The following is a 22,501-nucleotide window of genomic DNA, read 5'->3' on the forward strand; positions in this document are numbered from 1 at the left end:
TTGCCACTGTGAAGAAAAGTGGGGTATAAACATCTAAAGAAATAAAGGGTATTAGTTTTTTCCCAGCAATTCTGGTCATGTTACATGGTTGACACCAGTTAAATATATTTATTTACTTCACAATAACCCTGTTAGGTAGGTTAGCCTGAGAGAATGGCTGGCCCATCATCACACAGACACTTGAAACTGCCTTATACTGAATCAGGTCATTGGTCCATCAAGGCCAGTGTTGCCTACTTATACTGGCAGTGGCTCTCCAGGATCTGAGGCAGAGGTCTTTCACATCACCTGCTACCTGGTCCCTTTTAACTGGAGATGCCAGTGGTTGAACCTAGGCCTTCTGCATGCAAAGCAGATTCTTTGCCTCTGAGCCCTGGCTCTTTGTCCCACAGCAACTTTCTGTAGCAGAGTGTGGATTCAAACCTGGGTCTCCCGCATCCTAGTCCAGCACTACTCCATACTGGCTCTACACCAGGATGAAGTGGGGCTGCAATGAAAGGTATAGCACAGTGGATAGGCATAGTAGGCCTTGGGTATCCCATCCAAGACCTGTATTCAGAATGCAGTAGCAGGCAATTGCCCAGGCTGTGCTGGGAAGGGGGTATACTGGCATGCCATTGCCTGGGTTATCTGTGTTGACAGTTTTGTCCCTGCATCTCCAAATGGGTGAATGGGGTTTCCCTTTGGACTTTCTGTTCTGAGATGGAGTATCTGTCAAAGTTCTTAGCAGAACATTATCAGACATAAGCTAAAGGAATGCATGCTTTCTTCTTTGGCTGTGTGCTCCCTTGTTGTACTACATGCTCCCTTTCTGTGAGATTCCCATCACCATAGTCCCCCTTTCTGTGCTCTAAGCATGTGTGACATGGATCCCATTTTATCCACTGAGTTGTGCGTGTCTTGGCTGAGGTTTAAATAATACTTAGGAGAGCTGTGATTGACTGCAGATTGCAGTCATGCGAAGGGGTGCAGAGGCTTAGTCGGTATAGTTATAGGCTGGGTGGAGGCAGGGACGGATCGGGGGGGGCAGAGGGGGTAGTCTGCCCCCGCCGCCACTAGGGAGGGGGCGCTGGGAGCAGCTGCCAGCTGCCAGAGAACACAGGCAGCAGCCCCTCGCGCCTCGCAGCCCCCCGCGCTGCCTTTTGCCTGCCCCACAGGACAGGGGGCGGCCGGCTTGCCGCGCACCCCCTGTCCTGCAGGGCAGGCAAAAGGCAGCGCGGGGGGCTGCGGGGCCGTCCGCGCCATTCGCCTGCCCCGCAGGACAGGGGGTGGCCGGCCACCCCCTGTCCTGCGGGACAGGCAAATGGTGCGGGTGGCCACGCTGCCTTTTGCCTGCCCTGCAGGGCAGGGGGTGCGCAGCAAGCTGGCAGCCCCATGTCCTGCGGGGCAGGCGAAAGGCAGCGTGCAGGGCTGCGAGGCCGCCCGCGCCATACGCCTGTAGGGAGGCAAATGGCGTGGGCGCTTCCCAGCCCTGCACGCTGCCTCCGCCGTTCTGCCCTGTGCGATGACATCACCGAAGTGACGTCATCACGCAGCGCGGGGAGTGCATGCGCGAGGTGGTCGGCCTAGGGTTGCCCTGGGAGCGGGCAACCCTAGATCTGGCGCTGGGTGGAGGTTGTGTTTTTATTCTCCATCTATTGTATGGAGAATGCATCAGTGTTTCCTTTAGCATTACATTGTACCAGTGGGACACAGGCAGGGGAGGCTTAGGATGCTGATTAATCCCTGTGTCTCCCCAGAGCTACTAATTTCTGCACTGATGACAGAGTTACAGTGGTCCAGAACCAGCACAACTTGGTGCAAATGTATCTCTGTGTTACACTAGCCATGGGGCTTAGTTGTTTTGAGGAAGGACTGAGGTTCTGCTATGCCTATCCACTGTGCTATACCTTTCATTGCAGCCCCACTCCATCCTAGTGCTGGACTAGGATCCCTCAATGTAATGCAAACTTTTGTAGTATAGAGTCCACTCTGTCAGTGTGACAGAGAAAGCTCATGCTACAATAAGGCTATTAAAGGAAAAGTCTTGTGGCCCCTTACTTTTATCTGCTTAGGAGACTTAAAGTGTGTCTAGCAGACGCAGCCAGGAAGATAACTATACCATTGGCTTGATGGAAATGGGCTTTTGTTAGCAGCTTGACCTAGGGATCCAGGGGATAGGTCTGTGCTGTTAGAGAGAACTTAACTGCTATCATTGTAGAAATACGTACTTACCTCAAAGCTCTACATTGTGTTCAAGGTTTTCCTTTTGTTCATATTGTCATAGCAGAGAAGCAAGTCCTTAACAGAAGAAATGGAGTTAATAGTGTGCAGTGTGGAGCTAGGCTGTGAGAGAAATATATCAAGGGGTGGCCGCCAAAAATGTGCATATTTACATTTTATACAGTTGTCATGGACATGGCAAGCTCCCTTTGCTAGTCATGAACAGAAGAGCTGTCATAGAACTTAAAAAGAAATCATTGTTCATATTTCTGTCTACCTAGACTGAATGACCATGCTTTCTTTAGCTGCCACCAATAAATACATATTTCATCCAGTTAATAGTTTCCATTTATGTAGTTTGCTCAGGTTCCAGGACCAGACCAAGCAACACTGCAGCATTTGATCCTGAATAGCTTTGACATGCAAAAGTTGCACAATATGAAAAACCAGTTATTTAAAATAACTGGTTTTGTTGTGGGGATAATAACATACTTTATAAATCACTCTGAATGGGTGTTAAGTCATCCTGAAGGGCAGTATATACATCGAATATTGTTGTTGTTGTTATTGATAGTGGCTGAGGCAGACAAATCACCCAACTGGCCTCCTGCCGAGGGGGGCGTGTGCCCCCTCGATTCTATTGTCCATTTGATAGCTGACTACCATGTCCGACGGGCCCTAATGACTGGAGATTGGATTGTACAATATGTGCGCTGTACTTAGGATGTTTTAATTTATTTTTATGCTACCAGTGTTTTATCTTTATGTATCTTTTTTTTAAAAAACTTTATTGTTCTTTAAATGTTCATATTACAGAGATTGTAATAGATAATTAAATTTACAAGAATAACAATACAATATAGTAATAAAATATAACAGAGTGCTAGAAGAAATTAAAATTGAAGATAGAATACACTACAGTAACATCAGAGGGGTTTAGCTTACCAGTCTTAAGTGAAATCTCAACATGCTTCAGAAGGAGGTGAGTGCCTGGGGGACATAGGAGGGTGGTAGAATGTCATGTTTGCTGAGGTAAGTCGGCAGCGGAAACCAGTTTTGTGTGAATTTGGCTTGTGAGTCCTCAGTATCAGATTGTTTCAGACCATGTGAGATTTTCTCGTGTATGAAAAACACCCATAATTTTTTGTGCCATGTTTCAGTGGTGGGAGAGCGCTAGTCTTTCCATTTAGCTGCAATTACCATTTTTGCTTCTCCTACTAGAATGGCTATAAGTTCACTCCATGATGACAAATCAGACCTGTTTTCCCAGACATTTAGCAGCAATGATTCTGGTGAATTTGGTATGGAACTCCCAATTATTTCATGGATGTTTTTTGTGATTTCCTCCCAGAATTGTTCATCAAAATTTTGAATGCTTGCTGTCGGATAGGAAAGGCTCTCATTGAAAATGATTTCCAGATGTGGTTCCAATGTTCTTCTGTCAAATCTATTGAACGCACAGTCTGCCAGGTCTTTTAATATTTACGGGCCTTAACTGCATCTTCTCTAAGCAGGATTTTGAAAATAATTGAGAGCAAACCTCTCGTGGCACCTTCATTTATATTGAGTATTTTTTCAAAGTCTGTTTTGGGTCTCTTTATTGCCATATATTTGGGTCTCTCATTAAATGCTGTAACTGGAGATAGCAGTACCATGGTATTTTCACATCTAAATATTGTTCTAAATCCGCTTTTCCTTTGAGAGTACTTTTGTGAGTAAGGTCAGTTAGTGTTAATGTGCCTGTTTGTTTCCAGTGAGGCTGGAATTCCTTACCTGGAGGGAACCAGGGTTGGTTAATAAACTCCTGCATTGGAGACAGATCTGGGGCTAGCTTCTTTCTCTACCTATGCCAAATCTTTAAGGATGTGTGCAGGAATTCATTTTGCAGAGCCCGGATGGAACAGATTGAAGGACAATTCCAAAATATTTCATTTAGGATTTTAGGGCGAATATAATGTCCTTTTGTGTATCCAACCCTCTGTAGTATTCTTGTTTAGCATTTGAACTACATTGACCAATTTAGCTGCATGATGGTATAGTTTTAGATCTGATATACTTAAAACCTCTCTTCTGGGAGGGATTATGTATTATTTTGAAGTTGACTCTGTCTTTTGTAAGACCAGAGGAAATTATTTAACATTGTTTGCCATTTGTTTAGTTGTGTATTAGATAGACATGGGCAAGAATTGGGAAAAACGCGAACCACATGATTCGTGGTTCGTCGTGTTCCACGAGCGGCAGGAGAAGGGGGCTGTCCCTTTCACATACCCCACGCTGCCTTTAGCCGATCAGCTGAACCCAGCACGGGGCATTTGAAACAGACAACCCCCTTCTCCTGCCGCTTGCAGGCAGCAGAAGAACGGGGCTGTCACTTACACACACCCCATGTGGGAATTAATGGATTGGTGGCACCAGCCTGTCTGGCTTCACAAACTGCTCAGGACTCTCACGAACCGGGCAAAAAAGTTGTGCTGAAATCTGCTAGTGTTTTGCACCACTCTGGTAAAGATTGTATTGGATGTGACATATAGAGCACCAGGTCATCAGCAGACAAGCTTATTTTATGTCCATGGCCTCCTACATGCATCCCTTTGATCTCTTTATTGGCTCATATTGCTTGAGCTAGGGCCTCTATCCCCAGCGCAAACAGCAGTGGGGACAGAGGACAGCCTTGTCGTGTTCCTCGAGTTATGGGATACGAATTTGACATTAAGCCATTTGCTCGCACCTTTACTATTGGAGCTTCATATATACTTGATATCAGCCTAAGGAATCTTTCCCCAAACCCCATTTTGTTCAGCAAGGCCTTTAAATATGGAATTTCTATAGAATCAAAAGCCTTTTCTATATCAATTGAAAGCAGTAAAGAGGGGTCTGGTTGGTGTCTGCCATAATTTATCACATTTAGGGTATGGCTGATGTTGTTAGTCATATTTCTCTTTGGAATGAACCCAGTTTAGTCTATATTTATATAATTTGGAATAATGTTTTTCATTCTTTGTACTATCACTGAAGAAAAAAATTTGGCATCTTGATTAATCAATGCCAGGGCTTTTTTTGAGGGGGAACGCTCCAGATCGGCATTCTGGCAGCTCTCCTTCGGCTCCATGGGCTCTGCAGAGCAGGCTGTGCTGCTTTGAGTTCATTCTGCTTTCTTTTCATTCCTCTGTGAGTGAGTGAGAGAGAGAGAGCAAGTAGATGCTTCTCGGGCCTGGCGCGGGCTTTGAAGAGGAGGCTAAGCAGCTTTGAGTTCATTCTGCTTTCTTTTCATTCCTCTGTGAGAGAGAGAGGGGGAGCTGGGGCCCAGCATGGGCTCTGCAGAGGTGGTTTTGCTGCTTTGAGTTCATTCTGCTTTAATTTCATTCAGGGGTTTCTGTGTAGGTGTGTGCTGCTTTGAGTTCATTCTGTTTTATTTTTGTTGGGAGTGGGTGGGTGGGTGGGGCTGTGTGTGTATGTGTGCTGCTTTGAGTTCATTCCACTTTCTTTTCAGGAAGGTGAGTGGGGCTGTGTGTGTGTGTGTGTGTGTGTGTGTGTTGCTTTCATTCTTTTGTTGGCTGAAGTTGACATTGTTATGGTTCCCACAGCTTTTGAATGCAGATTGGTTCTGTGCTAGTTAAATATATCAGTTATGGTTATTTGTTTTAGTTAAAATATCAGTTATGGTTATTCCAGTTTTATGCTAGGAATGGATAGCTCTGTGTCCAGGTCACAGAAGGCTTTCCTCAATATATTCATCAGCATATAGGTGTTCTTATGTCTTAATATCTGTAACTCAAATGGTTCTCCCCACCCTCAGCTGATTAACATCACTGAAAGTGCAGTGAACATATGGGTGTTAAGGAAGTTTTTATGAAGACTGTTTGTGTGGGATGTTGGAATATTTATGAGCATTTCACAATGTCACAACAGCATAGCCATTGGTAAGGTAGAGTTGGCAGGCAACAAAAAAATCCCTTTTAAACTAAGTATAAATCGAATGCAGCTAAAGTTGAGTATCTTCTTTTGAATTGCTCCAGTAAAGCAAAACCCTCCCTGAAAATTTGAAAATTCAATATTCTTTACATTAGGAATTTCAGACTCTGGAATTTTGAGAAGGAATTTTGGACTTTTTTCCTATGCTGGCAGAGGGAATTTGTTAGAATTTAGATTTGTGAGATGGGTTTTGTATTTTGAGAGGCCCCTTCCTTCTTGCATATTTTAAAATATGATTCCAGAGAAATGAAATATTTAGGAAAGGGAATGGAAGATTTCACTTTTTGTAGAGGATACAGAAAGGGAGGAAAAAACCTTTCTCGTGATTCGGTTTCGTTTTCTCGGCCATGTCGGACGCTCCTCTCCGCAGGTCCGGGAGGAAGCGCCCGAGCAGCCTGACCGGGCGGCTGATCTGCGAAGATTAGCCCCCAGGACTCCCAGTGAGGGAGGCAGGGTCCGGAACACGGCGGGAAGAGCCCCCTGAAATCGATGCAGGGGGTAAATTGCCCGTTTGTTCCTATGGAGGCCGGCAGACGTGCGCGGCACCTCGAGTGCTGCCGGGCCATGGAAAACGACAAAGAGTAGAACTAGGCGGAAGCCTGTAAGTAAGTGAATCCCTTCTGTTATTACAAGCGCATGCGGAGTGGTGGGATCTGAAGTGAAGAAGGCTCGGGTTTCTTCCCCCTCGCTGAGTTTCAGAACTTGGTCGGCGGTCCCCCCCCCTAAAATGGCAGCGAAAAAGCAGAGTCCCGCTTTGGGCAAGTCAATTTCGGCTGCCCTGCAGGGGAAAGGAGAGTCGCTCGAGGACTTGGTGAAGAGGTCGGTTATCAAAGCCATAAAGCCCTTTGTTGACAAGCTGAATGAAACAGATCAAAGGGTGGGCTTAATTGAGAGCAAAGTGAAAACTAGGGATGTGCGTTTCGGCATTCAGAATGCCGAAAGAATGCCGAAACAAAAGTGTTTCGGCTTCTTTCGGGGAATGCTGAAACGTTTCGGGGAATGCCGAAACGTTTCGGGTAGCCGAAAGAAAAAAGCCGAAATGTTTCGGGATTCTTTCGGCTTTCTTTCGGCTTTTCAATGGGAAAATGCCTCCGTCTTCCCGGACGTCTGGGGGAGGCATTTTCCCACCGAATAAGCCCAAAATTGGTGGGGACCTTCCTCTAACCCTTCTCTAACAACCACCCAAGTTTCAGACAGATTGGACTTTGGGGGGCCATGTTATGGCCCCCCAAAGCAGGTCCCCCCATCCTCCCATAAGAAAGCGAAGGAGCAGCATATTGTTAGCATGCTGCTGCTCATCTTTCTTCATTATTTCCTATGGGGAAAAAATGAAGAGGCAGGCTTCCTTTGCCAGGGGTGGCATTTTGCATGCAAAATGCCCCCTCACCCTCAGGGGCCCTTCTCCCACCCCTCCTCCCACCCCCCACCAAGGCTCAGCCTGCTCCCACTTGGGGGGGGCCATTTCATGGCCTCCCCAAGTAGGTGCTCTAATCTCTACCACTGACAGCTGGGGGAGGCTTGTGTTGCCAGGGGTGGCATTTTGCATGCAAAATGCCCCCAAGCCCTCAGGGGCCCTTCTCCCACCCTTCCCCCCACCCCCCACCCAGGCTCAGACTGCTCCCACTTGGGGGGGGCATTTCATGGCCTCCCCAAGTAGGTGCTCTTTTCTCTACCACTGACAGCTGGGGAAGGCTTGTCTTGCCAGGGGTGGCATTTTGCATGCAAAATGCCCCCCAGCCCTCTGGGGCCCTTCTCCCACCCTTCCTCCCACCCCCCACCAAGGCTCAGACTGCTCCCACTTGGGGGGGGCCATTTCATGGCCTCCCCAAGTAGGTCCTCTCAGCCCCTAAAGTCCACCCCTTACAGCCCCACACAAACCCAATTCCCCCCCAGCTGCCACACACAGACCCAAATCCCCACATTAGCCCCTCACAGACCCAAATCCACCCCCACCTGCCCCACACCCATAACCCCAGGAACAGGCTGGCAAAGGCCAGCCCTCTCCCTTTGTTCCCTATGCTGGGAACTTCTAAACTCTCTTTCCCTGGGCAATTCTGCACAGCCCAGGGGTGCCACAATGGTGGGCACACTTCTGAGTGCCAGCTGGTCCCTGTGAAAGAGCACCTGAACCACAGACACCCTCCCTCAAATTCCCCCACCACCTACAGAGATGGCTGGCCAGCCAGCCCCATTGTTCCCTATGATGGGAACCAACTGCACAACAAAGAATAAAACAAGAACAACACAAAATAAAGTTTTAAATTTTTTTTTCTCCCTTCCAAAGTACAAGTAGGCAAAGCATTATGACACATTACACCAGCAGTCCCCCACACAGAAAAATTAAAACAAAACTCACTTAACATCAGAGAATCACAAAACACGATTCCTGTCAAAAACACTTTATTTCTTGAACAGCTTTAGGTTACACAGCAGGGGGGAACACCAAAGGGCATGGCAGCACTATCTTACACAAAAATAACACAACTCACTTAACATCAGAGAATCACAAAAGCACAATTCCTGTCAAAAACACTTTATTTCTTGAACAGCTTTAGGCTACACAGCAGGGGGGGAACACCAAAGGGCATGGAAGCAGTATCTTACACAAAAATAACACAACTCACTTCACATTAAAGAATCACCCCAAAAAATTGCTGTCAAAAGCACTTTATTTCTGTAACTGCTTTAGGTTACACAGTAGGAAGGCACCACAGAGCAGGAAAGCAGTGTACTACACAAAAATAACACAACTCACTTCACATCAGAGAATCACACAAACACAATTGCTGTCAAAAACGGTGAAGTGGGTTGTATTATTTTTTGTAGTACATTGCTATCATGCCCTGTTGTGCCCTCCTACTGTGTAACCTAAAGCTGTTCAAGGGCATGGCAGCACTATCTTACACAAAAATAACACAACTCACTTAACATCAGAGAATCACAAAAACACAATTCCTGGCAAAAACACTTTATTTCTTGAACAGCTTTAGGTTACACAGTAGGAGGGCACAACAGGGCATGATAGCAATGTACTACAAAAAATAATACAACCCACTTCACCGTTTTTGACAGCAATTGTGTTTGTGTGATTCTCTGATGTGAAGTGAGTTGTGTTATTTTTGTGTAGTACACTGCTTTCCTGCTCTGTGGTGCCTTCCTACTGTGTAACCTAAAGCAGTTACAGAAATAAAGTGCTTTTGACAGCAATTTTTGGGGTGATTCTTTAATGTGAAGTGAGTTGTGTTATTTTTGTGTAAGATACTGCTTCCATGCCCTTTGGTGTTCCCCCCCTGCTGTGTAGCCTAAAGCTGTTCAAGAAATAAAGTGTTTTTGACAGGAATTGTGCTTTTGTGATTCTCTGATGTTAAGTGAGTTGTGTTATTTTTGTGTAAGATAGTGCTGCCATGCCCTTTGGTGTTCCCCCCTGCTGTGTAACCTAAAGCTGTTCAAGAAATAAAGTGTTTTTGACAGGAATCGTGTTTTGTGATTCTCTGATGTTAAGTGAGTTTTGTTTTAATTTTTCTGTGTGGGGGACTGCTGGTGTAATGTGTCATAATGCTTTGCCTACTTGTACTTTGGAAGGGAGAAAAAAAAATTTAAAACTTTATTTTGTGTTGTTCTTGTTTTATTCTTTGTTGTGCAGTTGGTTCCCATCATAGGGAACAATGGGGCTGGCTGGCCAGCCATCTCTGTAGGTGGTGGGGGAATTTGAGGGAGGGTGTCTGTGGTTCAGGTGCTCTTTCACAGGGACCAGCTGGCACTCAGAAGTGTGCCCACCATTGTGGCACCCCTGGGCTGTGCAGAATTGCCCAGGGAAAGAGAGTTTAGAAGTTCCCAGCATAGGGAACAAAGGGAGAGGGCTGGCCTTTGCCAGCCTGTTCCTGGGGTTATGGGTGTGGGGCAGGTGGGGGTGGATTTGGGTCTGTGAGGGGCTAATGTGGGGATTTGGGTCTGTGTGTGGCAGCTGGGGGGGAATTGGGTTTGTGTGGGGCTGTAAGGGGTGGACTTTAGGGGCTGAGAGGACCTACTTGGGGAGGCCATGAAATGGCCCCCCCAAGTGGGAGCAGTCTGAGCCTTGGTGGGGGGTGGGAGGAGGGGTGGGAGAAGGGCCCCTGAGGGCTGGGGGGCATTTTGCATGCAAAATGCCACCCCTGGCAAAGGAAGCCTGCCTCTTCATTTTTTCCCCATAGGAAATAATGAAGAAAGATGAGCAGCAGCATGCTAACAATATGCTGCTCCTTCGCTTTCTTATGGGAGGATGGGGGGACCTGCTTTGGGGGGCCATAACATGGCCCCCCAAAGTTCAATCTGTCTGAAACTTGGGTGGTTGTTAGAGAAGGGTTAGAGGAAGGTCCCCACCAATTTTGGGCTTATTCGGTGGGAAAATGCCTCCTCCAGGCGTCCTGGAAGACGGAGGCATTTTCCCTTAGAAAAAAGCCGAAAGAATGCCGAAATAATGCCGAAAGAATCCCGAAAGCCGAAAGAGATTCTTGTTTCGGCTTTAACGATAGAGAATCTTCTTTCGGCTTTCTACTTTCGGCTATAGCCGAAAATTTTTGGCTTGCACACCCCTAGTGAAAACCATTAAGGAAGTAGCGGGGGGGGGCAGAGAAGTCTGCTCGGGAAAATGCGTCACTCGTGAGGGCAACGAACAAAGAGTTAAAGCTGGTGGAGAACCAGCTGATCGGGCTACAAGTGGAACGAACACAGACAATTTTGCGCCTCCAGAACGTGAAAGAGGAGGAAAATGAGGATTTAAGGGATCTTGCCTCGGAACTATTGGCGACACCCGCGAGGGCAACTAAAGAAGAGGTAGAAAGCGCCATTTTGGAAGTCCGTCGGGCTTCTTCAAAATATGCAATGAAGCGTCAGCTGCCTCGCGAGATCATCATCGATTTTTCATCTAAGAGGATCCGAGACACTATCCTATATAACTCATACAATGCGGACCTGGACTTTCTGGGTAGTAAGGTTAAGATACTGAAGGACGTTCCATTCCTAGTTCGGAAAAGGAGATTTAAGTATAAAAGGTTTGCAGCTCTTCTGAGGGAACGTGGAATAAAGTATAAATGGCTATTTCCGGAAGGTATCTGGTTTAGTTACAAAGATCAAGCTTACAAGATAACACTAGAAGATCAACTAAGGGATTTTGAGGACAAAAACCAAGAATTTCAGCAAGACACCAAGCAAGAAGAAAAGGATTTGAAGCCTGAAGGGGGGGGGGACGAGCACTGCAGTTGCAGCTGCTCAGAGAGAATTGCGTCCGAGGCCCAGGGGGGGGGGAGGAAGACTTAATTTGGATTGTAATCTGTATTTTGCAAGGTCAACCACTCCATCAATATCTTACAAAGTTTTAATTTTTTAATAATGGCAGTATGAAGGGAAAGCATTATTTGTAGTGTAGTGTTGTTATATGTTGCTGTTTTTTTTTCTTTTCTTCCCGTCCCCCTTCTTTCCCTTTGTATTGTTAGTTAATGTAAGTAACAAAAAAATAAAAAAAAATTAAAAAAAACCCCTTTCTCGTAATAGTGTAATTTTCCAAGCTTACTAACATTTATCTTGTCGTAATGCATTATGGTGGGAAGTGGCGTCACTTCCAGGAGCACTTCCAGAAGTGACATCATCACACATTTTGGGGGAGCGCGTGTGCTTTGTGTGAGCACTCATGATAATAGAGAGTTCCATCACCTCTTTTCCCAGAAAAAAACGCCCTGATCAATGCTATTGGTCTGTATGAGGCTGGGGCTGAGAGATCTTTATTCCCTTTTGGTATAGTCACTATTGTCGCTTCCTTCCAGGACTGGGGGGATGTGCCATTCTCTAGTATATTGTTAGAGATCCCAGTCAATGGCCCAGTAAGCTATTAGTAAAAGACTTATAGTACTCCGCAGGGAATCCATAAGGGCCAGGTGTTTTATTGTACTGTAGAATTTTGATTACTTCTTGTACTTCATTGATTGAGAGGCGTTTCCCCAAAATCTCCCTATAATATGAGGAAATTTGCTTCACAAGTTTGATTCTAAATAGTCTGCAATGTTTTTCTGATCTGGTCCTATGGTTGAGTAAAGGGATTTGTAACAAGATGTGAGAATGTGAATAATGTCTCTAGATTTCACCTATAACACTCCTTTTGAGTCTCTAATATAAGAACATAAGAACATAAGCAAAGCCATGTTGGATCAGGCCAGTGGCCCATCCAGTCCAACATTTTGTCACACACAGTGGCTAGAAATCCAGTGCCATCTAAAGGACTGTCAGTGAGGCCAGGACACCAGAAGCCCTCCCACTGCCTTCCTTCCAGCACCAAGACAACAGAGCACCACCTCCCCACAAAGAGAATACCATCTATCTCCTGTGGCTAATAGCCACTGATGGACCTCTGCTCCATATATTTGTCCAGTCCCCTCTTGAAGCTGGCAATGCTTGTAGCTGCCACCACCTCCTGTGGCAACGAATTCCATGTGTTTATCACCCTTTGTGTAAAGTAGTATTTTCTTCTATCTGTTCTAACCCGACTGCTCAATAATTTCATAGAGTGCCCACGAGTTCTTGTATTGTGAGAAAGGGAGAAAAACACATCTTTCTCTACCTTCTCTAACCCGTGCATTATCTTGTAAACCTCTATCATGTCTCCCCTCAGTCGTCTTTTCTCCAGGCTAAAGAGCCCCAAGCGCCTCAATCTTTCCTCATAGGGAAAGTGTTCCAACCCTTTAATCATTTTAGTTGCCCTTCTCTGTACTTTTTCCAGTGCTATGATATCTTTTTTAAGGTGTGGCGACCAGAACTGTACACAGTACTCCAAATGAGGCCTCACCATCGATTTATACAGAGGCATTATGATACCGGCTGATTTGTTTTCAATCCCTTTCCTAATAACCCCTAGCATAGCATTAGCTTTTTTTATGGCAGTCGCACACTGTGCTGACGTTTTTAGTGAGTTATCTATCATGACTCCAAGATCTCTCTCTTGGTCAGTCTCCGCCAGTTCAGACCCCATCAACTTGTATTTATATTTTGGATTTTTGGTTCCAATGTGCATTACTTTGCACTTGGCTACATTGAACCTCATTTGCCACATGGATGCCCACTCTTCTAGCCTCGACAGATCCCTTTGGAGTGCCTCACAATCCTCTCTGGCTTTCACCACCCTGATCAATTTCGTGTCATCTGCAAATTTAGCCACTTCACTGCTTAATCCCAATGCCAAATCATTAATAAACAAGTTAAAAAGCATTGGACCCAATACCGACCCCTGTGGCACCCCACTGCTCACCACCCTCCACTGTGAGAAGTGCCCGTTTATACTCACTCTCTGTTTCCTATTAATTAGCCAGTTTTCGATCCACAAGAGGACTTGGCCCTTTATCCCATAGCTACTGAGCTTACTTAGGAGCCTTTGATGAGGAACTTTGTCAAAAGCTTTCTGGAAGTCAAGATAAACAATATCTATCGGGTCTCCCTTGTCCACTTGTTTGTTCACTCCCTCAAAGAACTCTAACAGATTGGTGAGACAAGATCTTCCCTTACAGAACCCATGCTGAGTTTTCCTCATCAGCTTTTGGTCATCAATGTGCCCACTAATTTTATTTTTGATAATAGTTTCCACCAACTTACCCGGTATTGACGTCAGGCTGACTGGCCTGTAATTTCCCGGATCTCCCCTGGAACCTTTTTTAAAGATGGGGACAACATTAGCTACCTTCCAGTCCTCAGGAACAGATGCAGAGTTTAATGACAGATTACATATTTTTGTGAGGAGATCTACAAGTTCACACTTGAGTTCTTTCAGAACTCTTGGATGTATGCCATCTGGGCCCGGTGATTTATCAGTTTTTAAATTATCTAGCAGTCGCATAACCTCCTCTCTCGTCACCTCAATGTGACTCAGGTCTTTCAAAACCCCTCCCAAAGTCAGTGCTTCCGGAGTGGGCATGCACTTCTTATCTTCCACAGTGAAGACAGAAGCAAAGAACGCATTCAGCTTCTCGGCCATTTCCCTATCACCCTTTAGTAATCCTTTTACGCCTTGGTCATCCAAGGGCCCCACTGCCTCCCTAGCTGGTTTCCTACTTCTAATATATTTAAAGAATTGTTTATTGTTTTTCTTTATGTTCTTTGCAATATGCTCCTCATATTCCCTTTTTGCCTGTCTGATCACAGACTTGCACTTTTTTTGCCACAGCTTATGCTCCTTTTTATCAACCTCACTCCGACTAGTTTTCCACTGCCTAAAAGAATCCTTTTTACCTTTTACAGCTTCTATTACATTGCTTGTTAACCATGCTGGCCTTTTCCTAAACCTATTTGTGCCTTTCCTAACCAGCGGTATATATTTAATTTGAGCTTCCAGGATTGTAGTTTTAAATAGTCTCCAAGATTCCCCAAGTGTTTTGACCTTTTTTACTTTCCCTTTCAGTTTCTTCTTCACGTACCCCCTCATCTCAGAAAAGTTACCCCTTTTGAAGTTAAACATGGCTGTGTTGGTCTTATTAGGCAATTTCCTATTTATACATATGTTGTACTCAATAACATTATGGTCACTGTTCCCAAGTGGTGCAATCACATTTACATCTCTCACCAGGTCTTCAGCATTACTGAGGACCAAATCCAGGATCACCTCTCCCCTAGTAGGTTCTGTAACCATCTGTTCCATAGCACAGTCATTGAGACAGTCTAGAAACTCACTTTCTCTCCCCCGATTCGAACACCCATTGGCCCAGTCAATGTGTGGGTAGTTAAAATCACCCATTACAACACAGTTTTTTTGTTTAGCAGCCATCTTTAATCCTGTCATCATTTTATAATCCTCCTCTATTTTCTGATCTGGAGGGCGATAACAAACTCCCACAGTTAAGTTTCCATTTGGGCCCGTAATTTCAACCCATAGCATTTCCAGAAGCGAATCTAATTCAGTTACCTTCTCAATCTTACTGGAATGTATACCTTCTCTGACATATAGAGCCACCCCACCACCAACCCTTCCCTCCCTATCCTTCCGATATAATTTATATCCAGGAATCACCGTGTCCCACTGATTTTCCTCATCCCACCAAGTTTCTGATATGCCCACAATGTCTATGGATTCGCCCAACACTAAACATTCCAGCTCCCCAATTTTACCTCGGACACTTCTAGCATTTGTATATAAACAGCTGTAACTTCCCCGGCACACTTTGCCTCGAGACGTAGTTAGGTCATCTGCACTGTTTGTCTCCATCTCAGTTGACAACTCTAATCTATCTCCCTGTAGAAGTGTTATACCTAGCCCTTCATCTCTCTGAGATGAACCATCCTGAACCAGAGACACTTTATCTCTTGTCGGCTTTCCCCTAGCATTTAGTTTAAAAACTGCTCTGCCACCTTTTTGATTTTATGACTGATAAAATTTGCTTGTCTTCTCTCTTTAACTTTCCAAGAGAAAAGTCTAAGTGATTTTGGAGATATATTCCAGAATTTTTGTTTTAAATAAATTAAATTCCTCTGTATTTGAGAGGTTTCTAATTCCTCTAGTGCGCTGCATTGGGCAAGGAGCTTTTTGTAAATTTGTTTACTTCCTCTTTGCTTGTGTTCTTTCTCTAAACAGTCTGTCAGCTAGTAGTTTAATTCTAATGTGTTGTCTTTTTTTTAATGTACTGCCAAGTTGATTAGTCTACCTCGAAGAACTGCCTTCATTGTATCCCAAACCACTGGTAGTGAGGTCTCCTTATCTAGGTTTTCCTTTTAAAAGTTTAGAATTTCAGTGTTAATTTGTTCATTTAGTACTTTATTCAATATTCAGTGACCGTGTGTGGTTTTTTTTTGGTAAACTGGAGAATGCTATATAGCATTCAATCCAGGCGTGATCTGTCCAAAGTTTCTGTCCAATTTCTACTTTTGTAATTTTGTCAGTTAATGAAGGAGAGGAGTAGTATTTTTCCAGAAGAGGAGGAAGTGCAGTAATTGTTGATTTACGTTTCAGAGTTTTTTCACAAAATGGGATTTGTCCATTTGTAGGTCAGAGCCATAATTTAAATCACCTCCTAGAGTAAGATCTCCTCCTGCAAAATTTTGTAGAATGTTTAGTGTTTCCTCTAAGAAAGGAATCTGTGTCATTTGGAGCATAGATTGTGGCTAAGGTAACTGGATGATTTTCCAGGGAGTCTTTCACAAATAGATAACGATCTCTAGGATCTTTTTTGGTCCCTTTCAAAATAAATTGAGCATTATTTGCCATTAAAATGGCCACTCCTCTGGCCTTTGGGGAACTGGAGGCTGAATATTGTTGGAAGAAATATCTTGTCTGTAAATTCCACCCCCCCCCCCCCGCATTAACTTAGTATGAGTCCCTTGCAAAAAGACTATTTCTGGCTTCATTTTCACAAGGTGTGTTGAGATTCTCTTTAGCTTTATTTTATTATTGAGACCTCTGACATTTACAAAAATAATCTTAACCATTGCAGGCATGTCCTTAATCTAGATTGAATGTCACTGTCTAATATTTCTAGTCAAACAGTAATTATTAGTGGGTGCCTTGTCCTGTTAGGTGAAGATACAGTTAAGTCTCTGATTGTGAGCTTTCCTTAAAACAGAGCTAAAAGATAGAAATCTAGTTACCTATTTTTGACTACCCTTCAGTAAAATTTGATGCTAAACAACTAACTTGTGTTGATTTTAGTGATTCTGTGATAATTTTGGTGTGATAATTATGTATCTATACTCACCTCTTCACGTCCTTTCTTTCACCAAGACTCTCACCTCCTTTCTGTTAGGATAGTATGCCAAAAAAGAATATGTGATTAATGTATACAGAAAGATAAAATTTCTCTTATTTTAAAATGTAGCTCTCTCTGATAAACTCAATGCTCAGTTAAGTGCAATATACCCAGATTTTTTAACAGAGAACAGCATTAGAAGTTTAGGGTTTTTAAAAATCTTTCTCCTCTTTCCCTTCGTTTCTTAGATCTGTTGAAACTGTAAAAATGATTACAAAAACACACTTTCTTTTAACTCTTAGATCAGATTACCACAGTGCATATGCATTAACAATTTTAAAACAGTATCAAAACAAGGAATGTCTAATTATAAATAATGGAGTTGATTGTAGATCAAGCACAATTTAGATTTCCCCAACTTCCCCCTCCCACAGAGTCCCTCTACCCTCTAAAAACGCTATTAAATATGAAACTAGAATTCCCCCCTCATTCCCTTTTTAACAAGTCAGAATAGAACTGTACATGTCTTGATAACTCTTTTCCCCTCCTCCCGCTCCTAGTTAATTAGGACTCAGTCCCTGTATTATAGATTGTTCCCAAATACTCTTTCTCCTCCCCCTCCCTCAACTAATTCCCTGTTACCCACAAGAACGAATTAAAAATTCAATCACTAATTCCCAAGATGGATCAAGATAAATTGATTGCTAACATAAATCGCCCTTCCCTGACCCTCCCCCCTTCCCTTCTCAACTACTGATTCGCTTGAGTGAGGTAAATTTGTACAGGTTAAAAAGTGTGGTGTGCGTGTGTTCATAAATCAAGACTGGGTAATCTGATTCTTTTAGCATATGTTCACTTTACACCAAGGAAGGTTTCTGTTCAGAAATTCAGTGTCTGTTTGGAATTGGAGGGATGCCCCTCTGTACAATCACAGGCAAGTGATCGGAAAAGCCATAAATCAATCCTAGCAAGAGAAAGATACAAATCTGATCAAATTGTATATCCAAAACCATAATTTAACAACTTTAAACATTTCCTGATGTATTGCTTGTTTCTGTCTCTTTTTCTCTTAGTCTGCTGCCCTCAATTTTAGCCTTGACGATAGTGAAATGTCTGCTCTGGCTCTCCATCTTCCCCTCATGTGACTTTAAGGTCACATGGTTGCCATGTGTGTCCCATACTGTCCTGGAGGGGCTTGTGTGTTAAAGATAGGTTTCATATCTGACCTGTGGTATTTTGAGCCCAGGCCATATAAAGTAATCTTGGGTCAAAAATAATCTGTTAAATTGGTCCCAGTAGCTAATACAACGGTCAGGGGACTGGTTGAATATGTTCTTACCTTGCTACCACGACTGGGAAGCAAGCTGCTGCTTTCTGTGTTGACTGTCATTCCCAAAGAGTTTTGAAAGGCAGTATGCATGAGGCATATTATTAATTCTGTAGTCCATTAAATTAAATATAGGAAAATGAACTCTTAGGTACAGTTGCAGCCTGGATTTTTAAAGTTCACATATGCACAAACAACCATGCGCACATGCACACACACATGCATCTACTATAGCAATTTAGCTTCATATTTGTTTGATCATGAAAAGGGAAACTGCCATGCATAGGTTTCTTAGATCTGCTTTGTTCAGGTAAGTGCAGAAAAAATGTTGTGTGGGAGCCGTTCCATGTGTGAGAGTTGACTGTGCATGGCAGCCCCATAGTTCAGAACTAGAAAGTCTTCTGTAAGGATATCAGAGTTCTCAATACTGGAAGTCCTCCGTACCAAGGCAATTCATTTTTGTGGGCTCTGCTAGTGTGTAAATGTACAAAGCAGCCTGATGACTGGTACATGTTCTGAACTTCCAGTCTCGCCTTGGTTCTCAGTGAAGATTATGTTCAAAACCTGCAGTAGTCTGCTCTGAGTAATTATAAAAGTGTAATTTTTTCAGGTAATAGTTTTGTCAGTACTATTCCACTGTATCTTATAGTTAAATCTATACTCAGAACCTTGGCACCACCATCTAGGCAACAGTGGCCCAGCAGTATCCTTCAGCTGTACCCAAGCACATATGTCAGTGGCTGCTTCCATGATCTACTAAAGTCATTTATGCTTTTATGACATTTGACTTTTGAAGTGCCATAAAAGCATGAATCAGTTTAGTATATCATAGAATAATGTACGCAAGGACTCTGACTAAACACTTCTGGTGTATGTGTATTGGTCTCTCCTCTGGAGTCCAAAGCAAAAACCTAGAAGAGTCATCACTTGCTAGTACCTAATAATTTAAGCAAAACTTCTGTTTAAACCCATTATGACTTCCTTTGCATATGCACTTATTTTCATTCACTTGAAGTGTTCACTGAGAGTAGTATAAAATGGCATTGCAGTTCAGCTGTGAATGAAGCAGCAGCACAAGAACTTGTGTGATAGTTCTATGACAACAGCTACAAGACAACTTCAGGAAAAGGTGCACAGTGAAACATGGTAGTGCTAGATTGCTCAGTGGACCTTGGATACTGTAATGATTTGATATAAAGTTCTTAGGAAACTAACTCTACATTTTTTAATACTTTCTGTCCTAGATTCATCGTATTGTCCACAATGGAGGCTTGTATAAAAGACCCTTCAATGAAGCTTTTGAGGAAACACCAATGCTGGTTGCAGTGCTGACTTATGTAGGCTATGGCGTCCTTACCCTTTTTGGATATCTTCGAGACTTTTTGCGGTACTGGAAAATTGAGAAATGTCATCATGCAACAGACAGAGAAGAACAATTGGTAATTATTTTCAGATGTGTGCTTGAGGGGATGGTGTTGGTTATGAACCAGCTCACAGTGAGGGGGAACACATTTATTAGTAAATAGCTAGCTATCTGTTTCTAGCCAGATGTAGTGTCTTGGTAATTGGATGGTTTGTTTTGAAAACTTAATGGAACTTAATGCTGTGGGAAATATTTAGATGTGGCCCCTCAAAGATGCTCTGAAATGTGTGTTGTAATTGGGCTAGCTTTAGATTTCATATGGTCCTTAAAAATTTGGTAAAGCTTAATTTTGTCACTCCAAATGACTAGCAGGAATCACAGAGTTAAATGAGAGGACTTAACAATGATTTTCTGGCTGTTAAAGGTAAGATTAGGGGTGTGGAAATTAAAAATATTTGGTTCAGTAATACAGAGAAAATTCAGTAAAATTCAACCGTTGTTTCCCTCCTTACTGTCCTCTAAAGACCCTCCAAGTTTCAGTAAGATTGGACCCTGGGACCAATTCGGTGAGCCCCTGAACAAAGTGCCTCCAGCCACTCTATTTGTTCCTATTGTGTGGACGGAGGATGGGGGGGGGGAGTCCAAGCTAACTCCCATTGTAGAAACACATGAACTAAGGTTGCCATGGCCAGCCAGGGTGCACTCCCAAATGCAAGCTCATCCCTAGGGAAGCCCAACAATCCCAAACTGATCCCTCCCCACAAGCCCAGCCACTCTCCATTGTTTCCTATGAGGATCAACTTCACACCAGAGAATCACCAAAACCAAACTGAAGCAAGGTACGCCTTGCAACTAGAAGCAAACTGAAGGAAATGGAAGTCCTCCGGGGCAGCAGGATCCAATCCACTCAAAAGCAGGGGGCAGAGAATAAGTGATTAATAGATTCTGCTAAGGTTGGTCAAACCTGAGTCTTGCGCATGTTTTCTTATTTTGAATTTTCAAGTGATAGGCTGTTGTTCCATGTTCCCTTCAAAATATAGTGACACTGGTTCTGCTGATATGTGGGACGTTTGCATTAAAAATTGATTTACATATTTAGAATTTCTCCTGTCATTTTTTAAATCTGTTTGGCTTGTGCTGTTAGCCAGAGTAATAATATACATGGTTTTATATATAACTCTTTAGAATTTAAAATTATTTTATATGCAGATGATCTTTTATTATTTATTTTGGTTCCTCATTCTTCCATTCCTGAGTTGATGAGATTAAGTATTTTAGTGATCTCTCTGGTTATTCAGTTAGTTGCACAAAACCAGAATTGATGCCATTGAGAGACAATATATCACAGAGTGTAATTATTGAGGGGCATTTTGATGGTGCTCAAAGAATATTTACAGCACAATCCTGAGGCTCGTCAGCACCCACATAGATGCAATGGCTCCAGTTTGCTTCCTAAGGACTTTCACAGGAGAGCTGCGCTGGTGGGCTGAGCCCAGCAAAGCTCAATGAGGCAAAGATGCTCCATAGTTGCCCGGACAACACCAGCAGAATCTTAACAACTGTAGTAGCGCAGCAGTAGCAATTGCAGTAAGTAGCTCCCTTTCTGGGCAAGGGAAGTTGGCAACATGCGTCCAGACATCCTCTTCAGATTTGGTAGTTCAATAAAATTCCCGCCTTATAACTAGTTGTTGTAACAAGCTTATAAGCAGTTAAAACCAGGAGCTTATCAAATCAGGAGTTTCAGACCCCTAGAATCTCTAAATGGTTTTTACAGTCCTCTGGTGGTGCAAGCTCTAACACCTAAGGCTTCAGTATTGTGGGGGAGAATAGGAGTATGCATAAGAGAGAGAGAGTACACCTTGGGGATGGGGGTAGTTTGGGGATATTAGGAGTCACAGAGGTATCAAATAAGGCTTCTAGGTAGAATGTGCGTAGAAGAACTACGCTGTTTTAAGCCCTCTATGGTATATAGGAAGAAAATCTCGCACCAACACTAAGCAGAAAAATATGATCAAATCTATTTATTAATTTACTTATTTTGGGTGGTGGGCTAGGAGATTTTAGGCTTGACCTTTCAATTGCTTTTAATGCTATTTGTTTTTCAGGATTTTGTCCCTTTGTATCAGGATTTTGAGAATTTCTATACCAGGAATCTGTACATGCGCATTAGAGATAGCTGGAACAGACCAATCTGCAGCGTTCCGGGAGCCAGGGTGGACATGATGGAGCGTGTTTCCCACGACTACAACTGGACCTTCAAGTGAGTAAAAGATTTTCAGAAGGCTTCCAGGCAGCTAATCTGTAGAGGTCACAGCTTGAAGAGAAGCTGAAGATCATGAAACAATTTTAGAGGATGATGTTTTTAGACCTTTTCTGTAGTGCAAACTTGTAATTGCACTAGGACTCCACTGAAATCTTTCTTGTTTGCATCTGTTATCTCATATTTACTCTAAAATACTATAACCAAGATCAGTGCCAGTGCCTGTTTTTTAAAAAAACGTTTCTGAATTGCCTTGCCAGAGGTGCAGCTGGTGCATATTTGGATCCTGCAGAACAGCTGATGAGTGGTTATTGGGTGGCCTGTATAGCATAAGCATCCAGCTTAGTGGTGACCAGCAGTTGAGGCAGGTGTGCCAGAATTCTACAGTAAGAAGTAGGACCCATCCAGTGTGCACTGATGTAAGATGTATGAACAGAAAGTCTCCAGTGCTACAGGGACATGTTCTACAATGGAACACTACAATGGAGAACAGTGCTAAGAAAGGAAGATACATTTCTTGGAATGGATTTCTCTCCAATCTATTGATCCAGGAAGTAAGGCAGCAGTACAGTGTCAAAGAGACAGGGAGAATTCAGATTGCCTTTATGCTATAGCCTAGTTGACCTGCTCTTGTGAAGCCATTCTCCCAATACCCACTGCTATGTCAGTTGTGCCTCCCATGCTGT

The 22,501-nt window shown here is 43.4% G+C and overlaps 1 protein-coding gene across 1 annotated transcript in view; it reads left to right on the plus strand.

The window, feature by feature from the left end:
* Positions 1–22,501, plus strand: part of SPTLC2 (serine palmitoyltransferase long chain base subunit 2) — a 104,122-nt gene that overhangs the window by 13,479 nt on the left and 68,142 nt on the right. The window contains exons 2-3 of the mRNA XM_054970837.1: positions 19,437–19,631; positions 21,661–21,815. Coding sequence (XP_054826812.1) covers positions 19,437–19,631; positions 21,661–21,815 — 350 coding nt within the window. The remainder of the gene's footprint in view (positions 1–19,436; positions 19,632–21,660; positions 21,816–22,501) is intronic.

The sequence above is a fragment of the Eublepharis macularius genome, chromosome 2 (assembly GCF_028583425.1).
Source record: "Eublepharis macularius isolate TG4126 chromosome 2, MPM_Emac_v1.0, whole genome shotgun sequence".
Lineage (NCBI taxonomy): Eukaryota > Metazoa > Chordata > Lepidosauria > Squamata > Eublepharidae > Eublepharis > Eublepharis macularius.